Source organism: Nilaparvata lugens, chromosome 5, assembly GCF_014356525.2.
Source record: "Nilaparvata lugens isolate BPH chromosome 5, ASM1435652v1, whole genome shotgun sequence".
NCBI lineage: Eukaryota > Metazoa > Arthropoda > Insecta > Hemiptera > Delphacidae > Nilaparvata > Nilaparvata lugens.
The window spans coordinates 50,532,667-50,558,202 of NC_052508.1; the positions used below are offsets into that span (position 1 = coordinate 50,532,667).

At 32.9% G+C, this 25,536-nt stretch overlaps 1 protein-coding gene across 22 annotated transcripts in view; it reads right to left on the reverse strand.

Moving 5' to 3' along the window:
- The window catches only part of LOC111063080 (longitudinals lacking protein), a 592,348-nt gene that overhangs the window by 187,374 nt on the left and 379,438 nt on the right, over positions 1–25,536 (reverse strand). Inside the window, exon 5 of one of the 22 annotated variants that reach the window (XM_039428595.1) lies at positions 1,714–5,242. The exons of 20 other annotated variants lie outside the window; for them this stretch is intronic. In XM_039428595.1, coding sequence (XP_039284529.1) covers positions 4,962–5,242 — 281 coding nt within the window. In that variant the 3' untranslated portion in view covers positions 1,714–4,961. Of the gene's footprint in view, positions 1–1,713; positions 5,243–23,260; positions 24,191–25,536 lie in introns of those variants that run through there. One more of the 22 variants, XM_039428597.1, reaches the window with a different exon arrangement.

Consider the following 25,536-nt stretch of genomic DNA (forward strand, 5'->3'; position numbering starts at 1 on the left):
TACGCTGTGATGGTTGGACGCTGGTTTCATACTGTTCCGTTCTTACACTTTCACCCCGTCAAAGCAAGTAATAAGAGACTGTAGTCGACCGTAATCGGCTTGAGTTAACAAAGAATCGACTTGAAATAATTTCATGGGATATCTTCTTATGCTATCTTTTCTCTACGATGAAACTCATCCATTCATAAACAATAACATAACAAACATAAGTAAATGATATTAAAAAATAAGTTCTGTTCCGCATTGTTTTAACTTGTAAATCACTGAGAACAAAAATTAACGAATTTTCAATTTCAAGGCTTATAACAATTAAAATTAATTCTTTGGTACAGTACTCATGTTATATAATTAGTTGTAAAAGTAATACCAGGAACAAGATATTGAATTCAAAAACAATAAATTCCTCTGATGGATTTTATAATTCAAAGTCCTAATTGGTGTTTCATAGTTTGATGAGAATGCTTGAGTACTAGATGTCTCTTGAAGGAGGACTTCACTTTGAAGGACATGCAGCACAAGGTACACTTGAATTTGGGGTCGACACTGCATTCGTAGGTGAGGTGATGGTTGATGCCCGAAGTGTACTTGTAAGATTTGCCACATTTTTGGCAGACGTAGCGACCGTTGGTGAACACTGATCTTGGCTGGTAGTCGACTGGAACGTTATTTGCATCAGAGTACACTGATATCACACCTGTGTTGAAGAAAAATTTTGTTTTTGATTGAATAGTTTAATAGTTAATTTTGTGGTACCTATTTCATATAATTATACATGAATTATATAACAACAGTTCGCTTTTTATTTTGCTGAACATGATTAGCGAGGCTTGTGTGTGGGCAATGAGACAGATGATGAGAGAAGTAACTGCACCTACTGACTTAGGTGGGCTCCGAACCACGGGGAAGAAGCTATTTTCAAACTCATAAATGGTATTTATCTTATTGAGCTCATCAGCGCGACCACGACACCAATCGCTTCCTATTGTATCTAGTATATTTAATGTAGACTAATAATGAGGGCTTATACTGATTAGTGGTTGGATACTAGCATAGAGGAATGTTGGATGTTCATCATTCATCTTTGGTAATACTTAGTTAATAGTAGCCTAAAGTACTTGAAAATATGAATACTCAATTAAATAATAAGAAAAAATATCACGAAAATGTTATGGCATGTAATCAAAATAATGTGGTAGTTGTATCAAAAATCCAGTTGCATTCAAACCTACCCAGTTATTACAAAAAATTATCTTCCTATGAAAATCACGTCTTCATTTTTACAGTATTGTAACGTTATTTTCACATATAATGGAGTAAAGAATTGCTAAATTTGGTAATTAACGGTTTTACAACTCTTATACGTGTCCATCACCCACATCAACAGATCCCAGTTCAGTAGTTGGTGATAAGTATAATCAGGATATTTACTGGTAAAATCTCATTGATTGAAATCAGTATTATAGAAATTAATACCTGATTATATTGAGCGATAAATAATTCCTTATTTCAAAACTATTAATATTAATAAGATAGTAATTGAATATAGAGAGCTTTTACTGAAATTTTGGGACACATTGAAAAGTTTATCAATGAGTAACTGGGAGGTTTGAAAACCATATTTTCATAATCACATAAGGTATTACAATAATAATTATGAAATGGATGAATAAATAGGGAATATAGATAGTGAACAGAGAAAAAAGGACTGGGAATACTCAAATATTGGATATTTTGAAGTAGAAGGCACACAAACCAATTTTTATTTTGGCAGGACTAAATCTAGATACAGAGCAACTGGAAACAATTCTATCCAGTCTGTTAATAGAGCATAAGACTATGCAATGCTTCTACTGAGTAATGCTATTAATACTTACTACAATAATAATACTAAACAATACTACTAGATTAAACTACTGTACTTTGATAAATTATATCTATATTTTTTACAAATTTGGTTTTAGTGAATAAACTGAAAATTATACACGATCAAGAAGGTGAAGAATCGATAATACTGCAAATTGTATGGCATAATTTATTCACAGATATGTAAAATACTCTCCCGATATAGAATAAAAATGAAAATAAGAATTGACTTAATATTAGTAGTAGTCAAAGAACAGTAAATAGAAATAATAATACATATTTTAAATATATCTAATTGATTCACGATAAGCATATTTCTAATATCGAACGGTTTTGCAATAACAGTGAATTCATGGATAATCAAAGATCATACTTGAGATATCTTACAACGTGTGATGTTACATGATACATAAAAAACCCATCAGAAAACGGTTGAATTAGTTAAGTTAGCATACATTCTAAAATGAGTATGTAGTACCACATTATCAGAATTAGCTTTAAAACCATTGTTTTTTTTTTAATTTAATTGATAGAAGATTACATTGATTATATAAACATTCCGCTACATTCGTTTCAATTAGCAACAAATGTAGTTCTATATTGAGGTAGTATAAGGCAAATCGAAATGATTGTAAAGGAAACATAATTATATTACAGCTGTCATTTGAATAATATCTATCACAATAATAAAGTATCATAGTATCATGAAGAAGCAATTAATATTTACTATTAATATCATCATTAGTTGATCGACAACCGTTTCTTTTCTTCTTATCATTTAAATCAGGAGTAGGAACTGGGCCTGAGGATTCTAATTCTCACACTTCAATAAGATCTAATTTCAAATACAAAATAGAATTACTCGTATTAAGGTATACATTAATAAATAAATTTGTATATATTTCAATGCTTTAAGGTTGGGAGGCACTCTTGTTATTTTCATGTTAATAAAGTGGCAGCTTGTAGAGTGTATACAGGAAAATAATATCTAACATAGATCTGAAGATAGATCTATGTACATAATAATAAAATCACTGATTGGATTTTATAAGGATTTAGTCCACTGAACCCAATGTGGACTCATTATATTCCTCCCTTTTCCCCTCCAATCAATGATTCAATTAGAATACTAAAAATCGATTAAGTCTGAACCAAGCACTTGATAGTTGAACGAGCGTTGGCGAGTTTTTACTTTTGACTCAAGGCCAAAGTAATTGTCAGTCTGTATGTTTGTCCGTTCAATAAGTTTCGAACGATTTTCATCTTCAAATTTTGAACTTATATTCACCGAACCTTTTTGCAGATAAAGTTTGTTGGGCAACAACAATTACCGACCCCTTCGTCCTTTTTCAGGATATACAAACACATTGAGAGTGCATAAGACAAAATTTGTTGTGATTTATCATTTAGTCAGCTGGATAATTTCATTTCATGCACTACTACAATGTTTACATTCATTTATAACATCAGCTGATGCTATTTGGGAGATTCATGTAGTTCTGTCGAACTATGATCGAAATCATAATCTATCACATGACCATATTCTTATTAAAAAAAGAAGTTTCATTTATATGGCGGACAAAAACTTTGAAGCAACAGAAGAGTAATAAATAATTGCTCTAAAAAACCATTTTTTCATTTCGAATAGGACCCCTATTATCTTTTTCAAAGGAATATTCAGCTGTTTCCATAAATTCCACCAACTCTGTGTAACTATACGTTGCAGATTTCAAAGATTACAATACAACAGCTCATAAGCGATTTCTCCAATCCAGGAGGGCCACTATGATCTATACAACATTATTTTGGACTGCAGGGACTCTGCGGAGCAGAGAAATGGAGTGAGATCAGCCAATTACAGTGATGAATAGAGTCATAGAAGAAGCGCTGTTGGAAATTTGTCAATTGGAGTCACTCGATCCGGTGCTTTCAGAGAGGAAAATTCGTATGCATATCAGGAGCTGTTGAACTCTCACAACCGCTTTGGCACGGCAACATCGCCGCCGCTGTATCCCTACTTTTCTCTGCTCTGCATATCCCTCCAAGTCCAAACTATAATATAATTTTAATAATATTAATTCTGTATGGACTATAGGAACAAAGTAGTGATAGATAGACAATAGTTATTTGTATATCTAGAGGGAAAAATTTGAAGCCCGAAGCGAAGCCGTGGGCAACAATTTTCCTGAGGGAGAAAAAAGATTTTTCACTTGTGATGTACACACCATTTTTCCTCCACCTACATTTTTATAAAAAAACTGTAAATAAAATCATTCACAGTTCAACTCACGTGACCAGTAAAATGTGTTACAACATAACCTAAAAATTAAACAGTTGGCTTGTAATCGCACAGTTCACCGCCGATAGCGCTATGCGCTATCTGTCGGCAAATGTTGTAACAGCAATGGCCGACACGTACTATGATGAAGTTCCCGTTTCAAATTTGATTAGTTAATGAGGAATATTTGTTGGCTGATATTTTGAATAACATAGAATATGAAAAAAATATTTTTACATTTTTATAGTATACTGAAATGAAGTTTTTAATAATTTTAGCATGAAACATAATATATTTCATATATTGATCAAATGTCTGGTTGAGGTATTGAATTTAGTTGGTTTAATGACTACTCTATATGCTTCCTCATCTGAGCTTAGACCTTCTAACCTATTTCAAATGTAATTTTTTTTAAATAGAGATGCTTCCCATGTTATTTTAATTGAGTTACTTTTACACTCTAGGGAGTTCTTCTGTTTTTTCCTCCCTAGAGCGAAAAAGTGACACTTTAGTATTATGTTTCAGGGAGTAAAGTAGGCTCTTTAGACAGTAGGTGGAGGAAAAGTACATTCGCACTAGAGAGATTCGCTTCAAACTGTCAGTATTCCTTATGAATAGTACCAATGCGTCCATTCAAGACTTTATAATCTTACAATTAATAGGAGCTACAATTGTATAATCCAACCGCATCATCACTTTATAAATTCAACTGAAGCACACTTATTGCTATGAGGCCAAGTCTTTGCCAATCTCTGCAGCATACATGACATGATGCTTCGCCATTATAATTATGACCAAACCAACTGAAGCACACTTATTGCTATGAGGCCAAGTCTTTGCCAATTTCGGCAGCGTACATGGCATGATGCTTGGCCATTATGTGAGGCTTCAGCGACGACTTCTGCTTGCAGACATAGGGACAGTAAGGACATTTGAACTTGGGAAGCATGCCGCACTCATGGTTCATATGTTGGCTCAGTCCCGACTGGTACTTGTAGGTTTTGCCGCATTTCGGACACAGGTAGCGACCCACCGAGTCTCGCATCTGTTTCTGTTTGATCCTGCCTCCTTCCATCCACCCATTTTCTTTGTACACTGCACCTAGAAATAAACAAATTTGTTATTTTTTGTTTCCAGCACAAAAATTTGGGATTGAATTATGAGTATTGGAGATCGATGTTAGTGAAATGTATAAAACTAAAGTTTATTTCTAAAACTAGAGTTCGTTTATTTTATAATAGCAGGTAATCCCCCGTGCTCCGCGAAGGTCCATTTAAAGCACAAAAAGATGGAATTTAGTTTTATAGTTTCTTAAGCCGGGTCCACACTGAACAAATGTTCGACATACATGTTCGGCAAACATGTTTGTTGAGGGGCTCAGGGACAAACATTTTAAAAAGTTTAGACAATCATTGTTCGTCAAACAAAAAATTACTTTTTTTCAAAACATTTTCAGTGTTTGCTGAATTTGCGGCGCAACCCAAAACCTGTTCTCCTCACTTACAAATATTTTGTTTGGTGACGCGTCCTCACTGGCCACGGGCTAACATTGTTTGTCAAACAATAAAATTTGTCCAAACTGTTTCGACAAACATGTTTGACGAACATTTGTTCAGTGTGGACCCGGCTATACTGATATTGAACAACTGTAATAATTTACAATAGAAAACCGATTAGATTAGGCTTTCATCTTATGTAAACTTTGCATCACAATTAAATAAATTTGTTTCAATTATTGAAATTATAATTGTTTGAACAACAAAAATGAAAACCGGCCTTTAGCCATCCTTGGTAAATAAAGAATCTACATGAAAAATATCAAGTTGATCACTTGATCAGTCCAGTAGTTCAGACGTGATGATGCGTCATGAGTGAATTTTCTATCTCGTACGTGTGTATAAGCCAGTTCTTTCCTTTATTAAATTATAGCACAGATCTAACCTGTTTACTTAGTCTATGATTAGAGATAGTTGAAGAAATAGAAAAAGAAGTTGTATATAGAAGAATAATAAGAGGATAGAATATAAAACCATTGATTACACTACAGTATTTTATCTATAACCACTCACAAGCAAAGTATAACAAACTGGAAGCATGATGCATTGAAAACTTGATAAACTGGAAACTTGACTTACTAAAATCTTGGAGAACTGAAAATAGGCCTCTAACCATCGTCGGTAAATTAAGAACCTATTATATGCAAACTTTCAAGTAAATCAGTTCAGTAGTTGAGGCCTGATGGTTGCGTCATTCGTGTATTTCCAATCCCGTACATGTATAAGACATTTTCTTTTCTTAATTATATTATAGATTGCAATTGGATCATTGTCATTGAGCAGCAAAATCGGACATTTTAATGTTTTTGAGACTATGGCACACTGCACTCAGGGACATTAGTAGTATTGGCAAAACGCCACCACACAGGGACACAAGCGGCCGAACCCCTTCTCGTAGTAAAAACGAATTCTAGTAGTCGCCACTAATGGCCACGTCTAGTGGCCGCAACTATTGTCCTTGTGTTCAGGGGGCTTAATTGTAGGGAATCAGGGAACGAAGCTTCTATAGTCATAAATTTTTTGGAATTTTGACAAAAAATCTGAAAACTATTCAATTGTTTTTATAGAGATTTAAGCTTCTATAGTAATAGATATGTATTGGAATCATTAGAAAATCTGAAACTATTCAATTGTTTTTCATATCTTACAATCATATAAGAACTAATTCTTCCAATACATTCCAACTAATATCCATGTATTTATTCATCAATGATAAAAACACATAATCATCAAAGTAGAATATATAGTTATTCCATGCTTACGATGATTTCATGTGGTTACAAGAATTCCATCCAGATCCAAATCGGACTAGAACCGCAGCACTGGAGCAATCATTTTTGGTACATTGAATAATATCATCGCAATGATAAATTAAGTAACAAGGTATTAATGAGACTGGAAAGAATCAATTCCTACTTCATAATGAATAATAGAGATTGAAACAGTATAGTAATGGATTCTATAAGTTCAATCTCCTACACCCTAGACTTGTATTGAAATCAATTATTTTTTTCGAACCACCAATGTCTGCAATTAGATTAGAACTTCGCTTAGGAAGATGTTGAAACTCTTAAGTTGTGAATCATATTGGCTTCAAATGAATAATGAAGAAAAGAATTAACAGTGGAAAAAGGAGAGTAGAGTAGAGTGGAAAGTAAGATCAAACTTATTCAGCCAAATTAAATAAAATAAATAGCTCCATAATAATTGAATAGACATTCTGTTGACTTGAAGCATTCTTAGCCACACTCACTGTTAGTACAGCTTCTAATCACTGATGAGAGAAAAGAACTTGGCTTTGTTAATGTTCTAATGTTAACAAGAAAGGTAAAAGTATTATTAAGGTTTGCAATTAATAGAGTCAAACAAATAGGCTGCATGAATTGTGATGTATTATCTTTCCATTGTTATTTTTGTTATTACATAAAATATATCTATATAGAAGTTAACGAAAAGAATTAAAAGGTACTTTTGCTTTTGGATTTTATCACACTTATATGTATAGAAAGAAAAATTATAGAAGTTATATTGGCAATATATGAAACAGAAAATTCGTAACTTCCAAAATGATAATAAAGTCTATAACAAGGTATAACTCAACTTAACTTTTGTGGTAATATTTTTTCTATATTCAATAACTAGGACTAGACTACTAAACTACAACTAATAACTTAGGCTTCCTTAGTAATATAGTACCTAAAAAACTTTCAACAATGTTTATCAAGGTAGAATTGGTAATATGATGTGATTCTCTTTATAATGTTTGTATGATGGGGATGAAGATGCTTTGTGATATTTCATCTAAATCATTCATCAAACATATCATCACAGAAACATCGTTTGATTCTCATTGCAAATATAAATGGTAAATTAAAGTAATTCTTGGCACTTAATTCTATGCAGTACAAATTGCATATCTAAAAATAATTGGCAATAATAAATATTATTGAGTAACTCAAGATATTTTACACTATTTAAAGCAGATATTAATTGGCATCTAAATAATTGAGTGATAAAACATCAACGTTATATAAAAACAATGAATCATAATAGAAACAATAGAAAATTATATGAAAATGATAAACTTAATAGAATAAACTAACGTAATAAGGAAATTATTAAGAATATGAATTAAATGTTAGATGAAATAAAATCAATCTTGGCAGCCTGGAGTTTCTCCATATTTTGATAGAGAAGCCTATTCTTCACAGTTATTTTTTCAAAGAATAGTATATGGCAGAATTTCAAAGTCACAGTCTAGTTTCAAATGTTGGGTTAGATCAGCCTGGCAGTCATAGGTTTCTTCGCATCTGGGACACAGCCACAAATCATTTTCGTCAACTTCCACTGAAAAGAAAATAACGAAAAATGGTGTTAGACGTTTATTGAGCATTGATTCATGCTCATATTTTCTAAATACCCCATAGTAGAATGGATAAATATCAACATGCTTTTCTCTATGAGAAGCACAATATTATGCCAGCTAATGCATCTTATAATTTAATGAATATTATTGCGTTTTTGTGCGGGTTTTTAAAATTACAGCTATTCATTTATTAAACCCATTTAGTTCATCAAAGATACATTTAGTCCATGATAAAATCCAATAGAAGCTATACAAAAGTTATCCATTAGTTGAGAAAGGTTATTCATGCTCATGTGCAATGATATTTTACATGTTTTGCTCATTGCAGATTTATTAATAGTCTATTAGAAGCATAATGACTTTCATCCATAAGGCTTTTTATTAGTGATTTGTGAATCAGCATAAGCATCTAGCTGAAGCATAGACAATCTGCTCTTGCCCTATTTTTTATTTTTTGAAATAAAAGCTTCCTCCTATAACCAGGTCATTGAAAGCACAAAAGTTTGTGATCAGCTCTCCATTCTCATTCATAACTCCCAGGCCTTCCCTTCCCATCACTGCCTCTTCACCATCATTAACTGAGCTAATTTTTGCATTTATGTCTCCCATTAGAATGACAATATCTCTCTTTGATTCCCTGCTCCCTCTCTCAACCACTGTTTGCAACATGTCATAGAAGTCATTTTTCCCTGAAGATCACAGTCATTAGTAGGAGCATAAGCCGTTATCACAGTCAGATTGAAAAATGTAGCCCTAAACCTTGCCATGATTATTCTATCTGATAATCCCTCCCACTTCATTAGGGCGTTTTCCGCTTTTTTACTCAGCATTAATCCAACTCCATGTGTATGTGGCGCATTTTCTCCTTCTTTCCACAATATAGAAGAGATTCGTCAGATATTAATTTTGTCTTTCCATGGCTGGTCCATCTTGTCTCACACAGTCCAAGGATCTCAATTCGCTACTTTTTCATTTCGGCAGCAACTTGTGCAGCTTTTCCGGTCTCATACAGTGTTCTAACATTCCAGCATCCAATCATCAATTTTTGTCTTGTGTCCAATTCAATATTCCGATTATTCCGGTCCATGCCGAGGCTTGTTGTTTCTGATTCGGTAGCGATGGTGTTTTTTGTGCAACCGGGTTGCTGGCCCATGTATACAACCCCCTACCAGGAGGACCAGGGAATTTTTGATTGGAGTCTCCTTCTCCTAGGCAACTGCTTTCGCTGCAGCTCACAGAGCTTTGCCTGCCCTGGATTTTCTTTGGGTTTTTTCCCTAGGCTCATTCGCTCTCGCCGCCGTTGGGAACAGCTCCCTCATCCGCCTTCGAGACCGTTCACCGGTTGTCAAAAAAATAAAATAAAAGAAGAATAAGGAAAATAAGAGTATGGCCAAGGGAGGCAGACAGAAAGAAAAAGAAATAATGTCACAAAGCTAAGTCAATGGAAATAGTGCCATTCTAGAAGTTAAAATATCCAAAGCTTATGGGAGGAAAAAAAGGAGGGGGACGAAGAGCTTTGGTAAGAGGGTCAAGCAGGGAATACTGTGGGTGTAATCTGGGCATCATTCGAAGCATGAGTCAGTTGGTCCATTAGATAAGAAAGGTTATTCATGCTCATGTGCAATGATATATTACATGTTTTGCACATTGCAGATTTATTAGTATCAGAAGCATAATGACTCTCAGCCATAAGGCTTTTTATTAGTGATTTGTGAATCAGGATAAGCATCTAGCTGAAGCATATACAATATGCTCATGCGCTATTTTTTAAACAGAAAATGATTCACTTTATTGTGGACGTACAAAATACTAATGCATGAGGCTGTCCAACAAATATTGGAAGGCGTTAGAGAAGATGGACAAAATAAGTAGCCTAAGTTAAGTCTACTATCAACAATAAAGAAGCAAAAATGTCAGGATGAAATAATGATACACTTGGATTCAACATTGAATCATCAATATTTATTTCAAATACAGCACTGAATCTTATGCTTGTTTAAAGTTTTGTAGATATTGGAATGAAAAATTCATAAATTTCTATGAGAACAACATTTGTCACAATAAGAGCAAGATGTTTGTATGCGGCAAATTGTTTGCAGAGTTCAGACTAATCTTTGATACAAAATCAATGAAACAATACTGTTGTAGGCTAGTTGTCAACTTATTGTTGATAGAATAGAAATCCTCGAATAGAATAGTATCCTTGTACAAACACACAAACAAAGTATCCAGCGTTAAATATAAATCAATAATTACCATTTTTTCTATTTTATTAAAGCACAAATTGTTTCAACTACTGTATGATTCCTATTACATTTCAATATTATAATTACTCTTTGCTATATATGAGGTTTCATGAGTAACTATGAAGTCAACGAGATAATATTGATATACTTGTAAGTTTATTTTTTATCAAGCATGAACGGAATGTCCGTATGTCTGCTAGCTACATGGGCTCTCATGTGAAACTTGTGCCTACACCTGTATGAACAAAGAGAGCACTTGAGGTTGGGTTCCATTCCGCATTCGTGCTTCAAATGCTGGTTGAGTCCTTTCTTGTATTTATAATTTTTCCCACACTGAGGGCAAAAAAATCTATCTCCAGCGTTCTGGAACTGTTTCAAGTTGGCAGTCTTGGGTTCGATACCTTCGATCCATGAGTAGATCCCGTTTGTTGTCTCTGAAAACATGAGATAAAATGATGAAATATGATTTACGGACATGCATCGTACTGTTTTGTAGCCCAGCAGGCATTCTTTCATGACCGTAAGCTTTCTATCAACTTTCAACTACCGCACAGTAAACTGGTATTGTCATATTCCAGATTGAATTATATTTTATGCTTACTATCAGATAATATTATTTTCAATTCTTTTTAAACGGAACCTACCTACTATAATATTATGGAACTAAGTGATAGAGATATGAGATGTAATAAAAAGATAGATTGAGATTGAAAACCTCAATACTATTTAATACTTACGTAGAGCCTAATGTTCTTTCACGTTCTTCAATCTAAATATTTAAAATATAATATTTTTATTAATACTTTCTATCTTATGATCATTATCAATTTAGATTGATAATTTAAACTAATATATCACATCTGAATTTACAGCATTACCGTACACATGTTTAAAACTATATTAAATATATAGGCTACAATTTAAATTTAAGTCATATACTATTGAGCATTTACGTACATTATAATATTAAATTGTATTCACATTGCAAATCCTTGAGAAAAACATTCACTTGAAACATTCACTTGATTACATTTGTAGTAAATGATGAGGAATGATGACCTTGAGGTTGTGAATGAAAGTCATACATAATTTCGCTCCTGGGTTTTGGAAGATTTTGTGTTATAAATAGTCACGGATAAGTACAAATTTTGTATTAATTTCATTATTAATTGTTTCTTGATCACGTTTTATCATTTTGTTTTAGATTTTAATTCTTAATTCTATTTTATAAGCCAAACATCGTTTAGAGGTTATTTTGAGGTTAGGTTTTCGAGATTTAAAAATAAACATAGATAGTTTACTTGACTAAAATTATAACCTAATTAAAATCCTATCATTTATAAATCAATTATTATTATTGCAAGTAATATAATTTCTTAGATAGGAAGATGAGCTCAAATAGAACACCGAAGGTTATTAATAGAAATGTAAACATAGCGGGAGTACTTACGCATTCCCAAAACCAAAATTCAAAAACGCCAAAACCAAAAACCCCAGTTCCTCAAACTACTTTAGCCGAAAAAGTTGCTCAACTACAAAGTAGCCACACTAATTTAAAAAACCAATTAGAAGTAACTCTAAAAACGTCTGAGGAAGAAAGGTTAGGGATGGTAGAAGAAATTAAATCTTTGGAACTGATTATAAAATTACAAGATGAAGACCATAAAAAAGAAATACTAAATCTAAAAAATCAATGTAGTCTAATGTCGGAGGAAATAAAGAAACTAAAATCTAAATTTGATAATACTAAATGTATGATAGAACCTCCGTCCAAATGCAAAAAAATAGAATCTAACCTAAATGATGGGAAATGCTCTGAAAATTGTCGAAATAAAACGTACAGTGAGGTTTTGAAGACAGCAACCAAAAATATAGCTAAGGGAAATAAAGATAGGAAAGGGAGAGTTCTGCTACTGACGTCCAGTCATGGACGTGATTGCAGTGATCTCCTTGATAAAAGATTGAAAAATAAATTTGATGTCCAATGTTTTTTCAAGCCAAGTGCATCAATTAATGCAGTTGTAGAGTCAGCTAGGGAACAAACTAAAGATTTTGATGAAAATGACTATCTAATTGTACTGGGTGGCTCAAATAATATAAATGAACCTAACTTGAATCATCTTCCTCAAGTAACAGAAAAAAATCAAGGAAATTGTGCCACTCAGCAAAAAAACAAACTTAATAATAAGTACTATTCCTAATAGGTTTGATAGGCCAGAATTAAATGAAGCAATCAATTCGACAAACAAATCAATCCATAATACAATCAACAGCCTAAAAAATAAGAATTCTAAACAACTGGGGATTTGTTTTCTAAATGAAAGGCTGAAAAGACATAACTTCACTAATCATGGGTTGCATCTAAATCGATCTGGCAAAGTAATCTTTTGTAATAGATTGGCAGAGCTGATTGAAAGCCGTTTGCAATCCTCTGGTTTAAAAACAGTCAAAAAAACAAATAACGATTTTTTAGTAAATTGGCTCAAAACAGGGAAAGGGAAATAGCTACAAATGCTAGAGATAGAGTAGCACAAGATGGTAAGGTTTTTAGTATTTATCATCAAAATATTCAGTATCTTCGCAACAAAATTGACAGATTAGAAATATTTCTTAAACAGGAGGATCCTGACATTGTTATTTTCACAGAGCATGGCTTAAAAATAAAGGAAATAAATCAAGTTAGGATTCCAGGCTATTCACTGAGATCAGAATTTTGTAGAATAGCTCATAGAAGTGGTGGTGTATGTATATTCACTAGCAATGCTAAACATACCCAAACTTATGAACTGGATTTTGTTAAGAGATTTTCTGTTGAGATGGATTTAGAGGTGACAGGACTAAGGTTAAAAATTGATGATCGATTTGAGGTAGCAGTGTTAGGTATCTATAGGTCACCAAATGGAGACTGGAAAAAATTTTGTGAGCTGCTCCATACACTTTTGGAAATTACAACCGCTCGTTTCACAAATGTTATAGTAGTAGGAGATTTCAATACCGATTTTGCCAGGCAGGATAAAATGACAGAGGATATTAGAGATATTATTAATATGAATAATTTAGAAATTAAGGTCCACGAATATACAAGAGTAACTCGAACTTCACAGACAATTATTGATAATATCCTCACAAATATAGAAGGTTGTAATGTCAGGTTAGGTAGCTCAGATCTATCAGATCATAACTATCAAATTTTAGATGTTAAGTTGCAGGGCCAGAATCCAAGCAGAAAAAAAACTTTTGTGAAAGAAATTCAGCAATATGAGCTAGGAAATATAAATTGTTTGAAGCAGGAACTGCTTCAAGAAAATTGGAGTAGTGTTTATAACAGTTGTAACCTAAATTACAAATATAAGCAATTCATTGATACTCTAAGATTTCACATTAGTGTATGCTGTCCAATAAAAAAAGTCAAAGTAAAAAGTAAATTGAACAAAGTAGATGAATGGATAACTGAAGATATTCTTACTCAAAGAAATATTGTTAGGGAAGCTTATGAGGAATTTAAATTAGTGAGGGATGTTCCGAGTGAAGTCAAATACAAATGTCTAAAGAAAAACTATGCAAAAGAAGTGAGGAAAGCTAAGTGTAAGAAAACAGCTGAAATATTAACAACTAGTACCAATTTTAACTCTGCTGTTTGGGAGGTAATTAATAGAAATAGGAGAGCAGCTCAAAAAGATACAGTTACTAATGTCCCTAGGATAATCGATGAACATGGAAATTATATGGATGATAGTATAGACATTTGTAACTTTTTCAATAAGTATTATCAACAGGTTGCATATAATCTCCAAAAGTCACTGAACACTAATACTTGTAATACAACTACATTAAATGCTGAGCCAATTGAAAAGGTATTTAAATTTCATCCATTATCAAGAGATGAGTTGTCAAGAATAATAAAAAATTTGAATAACAAAAAAACAGTAGGATTGGATGGGGTCTCAAGCAAAATTTTAAAAGAATGTGAAAATGAATTACTGGACCCTTTATTGCATCTCCTTAATACTTCACTAGATCAGGGTATTTTCCCTGATGATCTGAAACAAGGAAAAATTTTGCCAATTTTCAAGAGCGGTGATTCTGAAAGAGTTGAAAATTATAGACCCATTAGTATTCTAAATGTAATAAGTAAAATTTTTGAAAGAGTAGTTTTAAATAGGCTATTGATGCACCTGGAAGAAATTAATTTCATATGTGATGAACAGCATGGGTTCCAGAAAGGGAAATCTACTAAGACTGCAATAGTATCCCTTGTTGAAAGACTAATAGATATAATAGATTCAGGTGAGAAGGCAGCCGCAATATTTCTTGATTTATCCAAAGCTTTTGATTGTGTGAACCATAGAATATTATTGGAAATACTAAAAACTGTAGGTGTGAATGGTATAGAACTAAAATGGTTTGAATCATATCTCATAGGTAGAAACCAGTGTGTTGAGCTTACCAAGGTGGATGGGAATGAAATAGTAAAAATTAAATCTCAAAAACTGGAGGTCCAGGCTGGAGTACCTCAAGGCTCAATTCTGGGTCCCTTACTGTTTCTGTTGTATGTGAACCAATTACCAAAAGAGTTAAAAGATCACAGAGCTCTGTTGTTTGCTGATGACACATCGCTTATCTTTAACAATTATTTATTAGATAGTCTAGAAATAAATGCTTTTACTGGAGTACAGTCAATTGTCCAATTCTTGAAGCAAAGGCAATTAACAATAAATAGTAAGAAATGTCAATTCCTAAAATTCAAAAGTAAATATAATTCAGTAGAGGATAGAGAAATAAATGTGTTTGTAGAGGAAAATGAATTAGACCAAGAAGAGAAAGTAGCATTCTTGGGAATTTTATTGGACAGGAAATTAACATGGCATCCTTACATTGAGAGGATATGTAATAAGATATCATCTGGGGTATTTGTCCTGCGGCAGCTTGCTAGGCTGAATGATAAAAAACTACTGTTAACTGCTTACCATGGACTTATACTATCTCATATTAGGTATGCTATTTTAGTATGGGGTAATTCATCTCAACAAAATATGGACAGGGTGTTTAAGATTCAAAAGAAGGCACTCAGATGTATAGAGAAAGTGAATAGGTTAGACTCTTGTAGGCCTTTATTTAAAAAGCTTGGTCTATTAACTGTGCCATCTTTGTATGTATATGAAGTTGTAATGCATGTGAAAACGAGTGGTGTGATCCAGAATTCAGATGTTCATGAGTATAATACGCGAAACAGAGCAGATTATCATATAATGGGTCATAATAGTAGGTTATTTGAACAAAAACAGATTATATTGGTAGGAAATTTTATAACAAGCTACCTCAAATCTTGAAAAGTAATGATGATTTGAAGATTTTCAAAAAACAAATTAAAAAATATTTAGTTGATAGAGCTTTTTATAGTGTACAAGAATTCCTTTCAAACCTAAACTAGGTTGAACTACTTAGTGTTAGAATTATTATGTAATAACATGACTTGTCTTGTTAAAAAAAAAACAAAAAAAAAAAAAAAAAACTGTAATCAGATCAAGTGACGGCATTATAATTATTCTTATTCCAGTAACATTATTTTAGTATGTTTGGTTGCCATGTGGGCTTTCATTCGAAACTTGTAAGTGCAAGTGTATGAACATAGAGAACACTTGAATCTTGGTTCGACTCCACACTCGTGTTTCAGATGTTGGTTCAGTCCAGCCTTGTATTTGTAGTTTTTGCTGCATCTTGGACAAAGGAAACGACCCTGCATGACTTCAAATTGTTCCCGTCCCGTTTTTGGTTGAGACCAAATATTATTTTCGTGAGACACATCTAAAAACAAAAGAGTGACAACTGATGGAATAAGTTTCAATTTATTGAATCATTGAATTACAGCGTGCATTTTTCATCAAGAAGCATTGGAAGAAAAACGTATTTTACAAGAGGATAATTGAATACAGATAATATGATTCTTTGCCCACAGCAAATAAGACATAACACAACACTGGATAATTTCGGATGCTTAGCACGAGTCCCCATCCATAGAGACCACTCATTGGCTTATAATGTTTCGCCATCATATAGACTCCATTTTCTTGATAGCAAAGTTGTAATAATAAGCTTGATCCACATGGGCCGGCTCCGTAATAAAATAGATTATAATGAGTTACTGATAACTGGGAAAATACAGAATTCTTTCACCTTTCAATGAAAATAATTATTGATTATTTTCAGTGAAAATATTATGGAGGGTGAGACAGAAATTGAAAATCTTTTGGAAATATTAGGTATTATTGGAACGTTTTAATAATAATTTACTTTGAACAGAAGAAACATAAAAATAATTCTCTTAACAGATCAAGAAGCTTACAAATAATAAGTGTGCATAAAAATATACAAGAATATTTCAAGAAACAGTTTGCAAATATAGTTGAATTTGTTCAATACATACTTTCAAATACCGTATATCCTTTGACCACGTTCGTATCGGATCATAGAACCAAAGACAAAAAAAGTGTGGAAAGAATTTTACAAAAGTATTTCCAGAAACAATCAATTAATAGTTCAATTTGTTCAATAACCACTTAGATATTCCTACGTGACGGATCACGAACTCCACAAACGAAAAAAAAGTAAAAACTATTTCAGGTTCCATTGGATCCATCTGCAAACGTATGGAAACAACTTTTTCATTGGATAAACAACAGTAGGCCTATGAACATTTTAAATAATCTTTCCGTTATCACAATAAAAATCAGGATGCTTGTTGACTATGTGCGCTCTAATATTGGACTTGTGCCGGGTCACGACGGGGCACAGGGGGCATTTTACGTTGGGCTCGAGTCCACACTCATGCTTGAGATGTTGCTTGAGACCTCGTTCGTACTTGTAGCTGCGACCGCACGCATTCGGACACGCGTAGCGACCTCGGCTGTCACGTGGGTACTTGCCGTCTGCAACCGCATTCGACCACGGCGCATCTTCGTCTGCGTAGTTCACAGCATCTGCAGCCGACCAGTGGGTAGCATATATATGCAAAAAAAGACTGCAGTCATACTTGAATTAACGTCTTCTGATTTAATAAAAAGAGACGGTGGAAAATTTATTATTTCTCGAAGCTAAAGAATTGGATAACCCAGGATCTATCTAATAATATTATCTATTCTGATCTATTTTATAATGATGTTGAGAAAGGGAGACAATCACTGTGAGATTAAAAAAGACTCCAGAAAACCTCCCTTGATCTCTCTAATTTTACAGTTACCACAGTATTGCACAGCATAATAATAATGTGATTCATTCTGAGATTAAACTACCACAAAATTCAATTCAGTTCAAGCTTCCACTGTACAAACGGCCCTAAGGCAAGCTACAAACACATCATTTTTGCTCGTACGATTTTTTGCCGGCCTAATAAATTCTATTAGATTGAACAGATGATGTCAAACAAGTTATGTTTAATCAGCTGGAATTCATAAGGACGGCAAAATATCGTACGAACAAAAATCGATGTTTGTGTGTAACTGGCTTTAGGCTCTAAAGGCACTTCTTGTTAAACAGATCTCTATATAGAAAACCCTATTTAATACAGCTATAAATACTCTATAGAAAACCCTATGTACTACTACAGCTACGACCGGATATAAAAGGATTATTTCTGTTTACTCTGATTTTAGAAAATCACTTCAGTAAAAATACTTAGTTATGGAAGTAAATCGATATGATTTGATGAATGAGAGGTATGTTGTACCATTTACTCCAAATAATTAAGCCAGAAACACCTCAATCTACAGTGTACCAAAAACTTTCAATGATTAACCCGATAATATTGTGCTAAGTTTGTTAATATGCGCCTATTCAAAATATATTTAAAAATTTGGTTGAATAATTACACTTAGATGTAGCATAATAAAATTCATTACTGATGTATTGTATTGTTGTAAATCATTTCGTTCTATTTTTTTGTATGTAAGTTCAGGTTGACTATACATTATAACACTTTTGAGATTTTTGAGAGCTGAGCCAACAATTAATTAGTTAATATCATGATTATATCAACTGGTAAGTAAATTCTTGTAAAAATAACTTTCACTGATATATAAATATACATTTATATTTGAATTAACATGTTTTGTAATTTATTATTAATTATTAAGCCTAGTATTATTTAAGTTCTATATTATTATGTCAAATTGATTCCAGGGTTTGTTTTATTTTAATATAATTTATGAAATTAAGTTTAAAATTAATAATGCATCATTTTTAAATGCTGATATTTTTGTTGTATTTTTGGAGGAGATAAATTTGATTTGATTGTATATGGTACCTTGTCAAGCAGCCTCTTTGAGGGCTTATTTATTCAATAAAAGTTTTTCTATTCTATGTAGGATGGTTGAACATAGTGGATTCTTATGATGAATCAACAAACATCTTCTTATCAAAAAACTTTATTTGCAAAAATCTCTGAGCAGATGGTTGAGTTGAGTGTTTGACTGTTTGTTGTTGGGACAGGACAACATGTGCACGCGCAAGTGAGTGCTGCGTTTGTACTTTTTGAAGCACAAGTTGCACTCGAAGCGCGGCTCCTGGCAGCATTCGTAGCGGCGATGGTAGCTCAGAGAGCCGCTACTGCCGTAGGTACGCTCACATCCCGGGCACTGCAGTCGCACATTAAACACTGCAAAGTAATTAACCAATTTTTGTTGATAGTTGATAACCGATAATAATATTCATAATCGATTATTGAAAAAAAAGAAAAATTGTTCTCCAGTTAGTTTCATTTGAATCATAATATCGTTAGGCTATATACTTTATAACTTTACACCGACACCGACACGTCAGGACAGGACATAATTCACTCTGATGGTCAGTATTAGAGGAGGCTGCGGTTTTTAACTGCGCAAGGTCTGCTGTTCACAGAACTACTAGTCTATGGTTTGTAGCATTAACACTTTTGTGAACGTTGAGGTGTGTACAGATTTATACGTCGCTAACACCAGCAATTCACTTTACACCAGCTGATTATATCCGTGTTTGTACAGAAACGGTAAGATACATCATTCAAGTCATTCAATTTCAGCTGTTTTACATGCATGAAAGCAACCACTTAAATAGCTGATTGTAGAACAAATAAACATATGATTCTCATTACAGCATACTATACTGTAATGAAATCATATGTTTCCTTTTCAGTCGAGTATGATTCCTAGTTCCGAAATAGGAACAGCAAAACTGATACAAAAAACCGCCTTTTAGCACTCCAGGTGGGAGTTTTTTCAACTTTCATAAAATACCTGATTCACAATTTATAAACTAGGTTATGCTTATGAAATGCATGTAGTAGCTTCAGCACAATAAGGTAATGTGTTCTATTTCCCAATTATCCTTCTTTAGATTATCATGACAAAAAAAGTGTACATTACTTTGACATGAATGTCTCTTGCAGGGCTCAAATGAAATTCTAGTCTCGGCTAACGCCTCGACTAGAAACATCATTCTTGCCCTGCAAAAGGGCCCTTCCCATCCTTGTGACGTAAGATACTATTGCTCGTGTTTGCGGAGTGTAAATCTGTACGCACCTTTACAAGTTTAGTGAGAGGGTGTTAGCCTACAAGTATGAATGTATGATATTTCAAGCATGAGACCAAGTCGAGTGCGGGATTATCTTAAACATTTTCTGAACAATTGGACAGGTAGAGTAAAATATTTTCCTTCATTCTAGATATTTTGTGCAAGTGTGACTGAATGAAATAAATGAATAGCAAATAGTTTGATAGAGGTCAAACAGTTTGTTACTCAAACGACAGTAACATGGAAACCACGTGTCCGAAATAGCAAGAATGTTGTTAGTGAGTAACCAGAATGATATTCCAGCTCTTGTTCATGAGAGTTGTCACCTTTATGGTTAGGTCGGAAACTTTTCAGATTGCCTTGTGATATTATTATTAATAATGATTGCCTTGATGATGATATAATTATAATTTAGTACGGTATCAATAATGTTTTTACATCTACAAATTAAATTTAGTTGATATAACTTCCAATATTTCATAAGCATTCGCTGGAGATAACAACCAAACCCATGTTATTTTTGCTATTTTATTTACAGCGAGGTCTATATGAAGCCTGATTGTGTTTCAATGCATTTATGAATCAAAACTAAAAGAAACACCTTTAAATAACAAATTTATTTCCATCATTTGGTAATAAACAATTGAGCACATGAACAGAGGAAACGTATACGAACTTACAACCTTAATATTGTTTTATTCTGACATAAGTTACCGGTACTAATCAACAAAAGAAATAAGTATATGGAAATACTTTATTACTTATTATGTGACAAAGTTTGTAGCAAAATCGACAGACAACGAAGATGAGTTAATTTGACTCTGATGATCAAATTGGTCAGTATTGATCGTATTTATGGAGAGCGTTATGTTCTGAAAAAGGATTGATTCAGAATCAAACCTCTTCGACTGATATGAATAATCAATACTATTTTTTAGTCAGCTCTGATACAGTATTGATAGCTGATTCTAGAGTTCAGGTGTACAGAATTAGAATTCATTTCTGGATCGAAATAAAAACGAACTTCATAGAAAATAGTTTATTTCCACCATCATTTGTCAAACTACTTTTATTTGAGCAACTTTTTGTTAATGTGAGTTCAAAATATATAACAACATCTTCATATCAAAATTCTTGTTCTTATCAGACAACGAAGATGAGTTAGTTAGTTTGACTCTGATGACCAAATTGGTCAGTATTGACCGTATTTATGGAGAAAGTTATGTTCTGAATAAAAAAGTATTGTTTCAAAATCAAACCTATTATAAGAGGTATTATAACCTCTTATAACCTAAGAGTATAATATAAACTCTTATAATAATGTACAATATTGGTAAACTTTTGTCTCAACATATTGTCGAGATCAGGATGAACTCAATTAACTTCTTATAAAAACCAATATTAGTATGATTTGTCGAATTTCTTCTTAAATAAATTATTGAGCTGAACAGACTCAACGTTCATGGGACAAGAGGCCATGTGCGCGCGCATGTTGCTCTTGCGTTTGCTCTTCTTGCCGCAGAATGTGCACTGAAAACGCGCCTCTTTGCCACACTCGTATCGTCTGTGGTAGCCCAGCGAACCAAGGCTGCCGTACACACGTTCACAGCCATCACACTGCAAGCCCTGCGACTCCACTAGTACGCCTGCAAAAACAATTCACAATATTTCTGTTTGTTAGTTTTATTTGTATCGAACATGTATTGCAATTTATAGTTGTACATCTATTAATTGATTAAATGTTTCTTTACATTTCTATCACTTTTTCATCTTAAATAGATCAATAAAATAAATACTGTAGATAAAGTCGATACAGTCTTAGTTACTGAGAGTAGATGAAGTGAGTAATAATATTATTATCGTTTGTAATAGTACTCAAAATGTAAGAATACTCTTCAATTTTTCAATACTATCAATCTTACAAGAATAGTGTACAGTTTGGATTAGTCAAAATAGGAAAGTTGAAGATTTCGATGGAAATAGCGACATAAATAATAGTGTGTTATAAGAAAATAAATCAAGTTCAATACATATTACTTTTTGAAATTACTAAGCAGAAACCTACTATGGTTGGGGGTAGTTTGAAGCTTTTCAAAATCAAAGATGATAATGAAGGTGAAATCCAATTCATATTTCCTCTATAGTCGACACATGCAATAATCTGATATATTCTTCAGTGTGGGATACCATGAAATTTGACCAGCAGACAAAGGATCAATTGATTCATAGGGAAGAAACTTCAATTATAGGTCTAATATTATATCAAAGACTATTGAATAAACTGCAAAGCTATATTTGACTTATTACTGTTACTACAAACATCGTTTTTTCTAAAAATTGCACTTTTTTACAATATGAGTTTATGATTTTCAACTGAAATAGCCTACTGCCTACTCCTTTGGTCCTATCTGGTATTCCTTCAATATTTTATCAAACAACACAATATTTTTATACAAATAATTTATGAAGCATTTCCTCAGCCTACATTATTTGTCACTTTTACTCTCTTCTTGCTCATAATTTCTTTCATTATTTATTCTGTAGGCCTAGATAGAATATTAGAAGATGAGTTTGTTAATTTTTTATAATATTTTCCACAAGGGGAACCAGCTGGAGATCTCATTGGTACAATAGGACCACAAATCATAAGATTTTTTAATTAAGATATAATTTCAGTGCATTATTATCAGTTTTGCAGTACAAGAACACCAAAGATTGTTATACATACCTCATGTTACAGCCATGTGAAAATAAATCATAATTCTTGTTATAAACCTTCAATAATAAATAATTAGGCTAATATAATATTAGTATAGCCTTCAATAATACAATCATGACGACTGTTCTTTTGAAAAATAATTAATAATTTCTCAGTGTTGTCAATATAGGAGAATAAAAAATCAGCTCCTGTTCAGTACAGATCTTTAATGGTTCTCTCAGCGCCCTTAACATTCACAGAGATGAGAAATAAAGCACATTCCCTCTTCAAAATAAGCCTTCAATAGTTTTTCCAATATCCTGAATATCATGTATCTATATTGAGCCAGAGACAAATGATTACTACATTAAACGGTATCTTTACTCTATGATTGAGCTTTCTAGTGATAGATTTTCCTTTTCTATCTAAAGTGTGTATTATCATTTTGTACTCTTGTATCGCTGAAAGATGCAATTGCAGCATTATTTTTGAAATAAGCTCACTTTTTGGATTTGTATTATGTATAGCCATGAGATAGAATGGATCAGGATACCAGGAGTCCTTGATTTGAAGAAGTATAATGAATATCATGTATCATGTATTGAATCAAGGATAGTGTACAGTCTATACACTATTCTTGGTATTGAATAGCCCCAGATCCCTAGCAGGGTCTGGGTCTGGAACCGGATGAACAGTAAAACCCCCTCTATCCAGTGTACCCTCATGAGATAAAATGGATCAGGATACCAGGAGTCCCTGATTCTAAGAAGTATAATGAACATCATGAATGTATTGAACAGCCATGAGATAAAATGGGTAAGGATTCCTTGATTTTAATAACTATGTAAAAGTGGAACACATTTTCTCAAAATAAGTCTTCAATATTTTTGTCATTGTCCTTGACATCAGTGGGCATCTCCCTGAGCACATGTTTATTGTTGAAGTGGAGCTTGAGGCTTGTCTTGCGCGAGGTGGCATAGGGACACAGCTGACAGGTGAACTTGGGGGGCACTCCGCACTCGTCCTTCATGTGCCGCTGCAGCGACCTCTGGTGCGTGTACACGCGCTGGCACTTCTCGCAGACAAACTGCTCTTGCGACAGGATGTCAAACTCGGACAGCGAGAAAGTGTCCAGGAAATCTACAACAAACCCGACAGTTTCAGTCAGATATCGAAACACGTTTGATCAAGTTTGAAAAGTATAGCCCAGGCTACCTGAATTTCATAGGTACTTTTTTAATAGATGAAAAACTTGGATTTATTGAGATCCATTGATTTTACTCGATTTGGAAAGTAAATTATCTATTCCGAGCTTGGATATTCATATTCTACTGGAACTTGAATAATCATGATCGTATTTCAACTGGACCAACCTACTTTATTAATATTGTTCCTCAACAAATCTAGCGATTCCATTTCAAGTCAACGGATTTGGAGTCTCTATTACATGAATATTTGTAATGAGAATTAATCAAGCTCTGAAAAAAATGAAAAATATTTTTATTCAACTTACCATACAAAATAGTAATACTTTTTCCGTTGAAAATCATTAATTAGAATTGAAGAGTGTTTAGCACTACAGCTGAAGATGTGTTGGCTCCAACACAAAACTGCAGTTCTGTTTAAAAGTCTAATAAATGTGGATGTGACAAAAATAAAACGGTGCTTTTTCAATTATTCATTAGAATTTATGAGAGAACCAGTTTAGTGTAGAGACGGCTATTTCTTTGTCAGTAATATTAATAATACTAATAATATTATTAATACTTCCAATCTTACTGGATGGTATTTTCATATTTTTGAAAAACACAAATTGAAATTGTCAACCACTTTTATTGACATAAATGTGACATAAAACACTTTTATGTCAATAAAAGTGGTTGACGATTTCATTTCAATTTTTTTATTATGGAAGAGTATCACAACATGCAACACAACACAACAAGGTTTCATATTTTTCTTTGTTTTATCTAGTAATATTATTATATATCAATATGTTGGGTTCTCAAAGTCTTCTTCATTCACAAATAACATTCTCAATAAATATTATAATTAGAAAAATATCTTCACTGGATACATCATCTAGTCACACATTAGTTATAATCAAAATATAATTAATTTATTAAAATGGTCTTTTAAAGCTATGATTACATTAACATTTCTTTGGAAAACATCTAACAACTAGTTAATTACGCAATTAGTCTACATCAAACCGCATAATTTAATTATGCACTAGGCGACTAGGCTTGCCCTGTACAAAGTAAAGTGCATCCTTCTTGATTCAAATTGACATCCGCAGTACTAGAGTAGACCTACTGTACCTGGTATTTCAGTTCAAACAAATCTGTCAATAATAAAAATTACAGTGCCACATGTTCTTTGAGTTCACTTCCCATTATTGGAAAAACATTCAACGTATTTTCTATTCAAGATACAAATAAAATCTGCACATATTGTTGCATAAAAAACATCAACCATAAAAATTT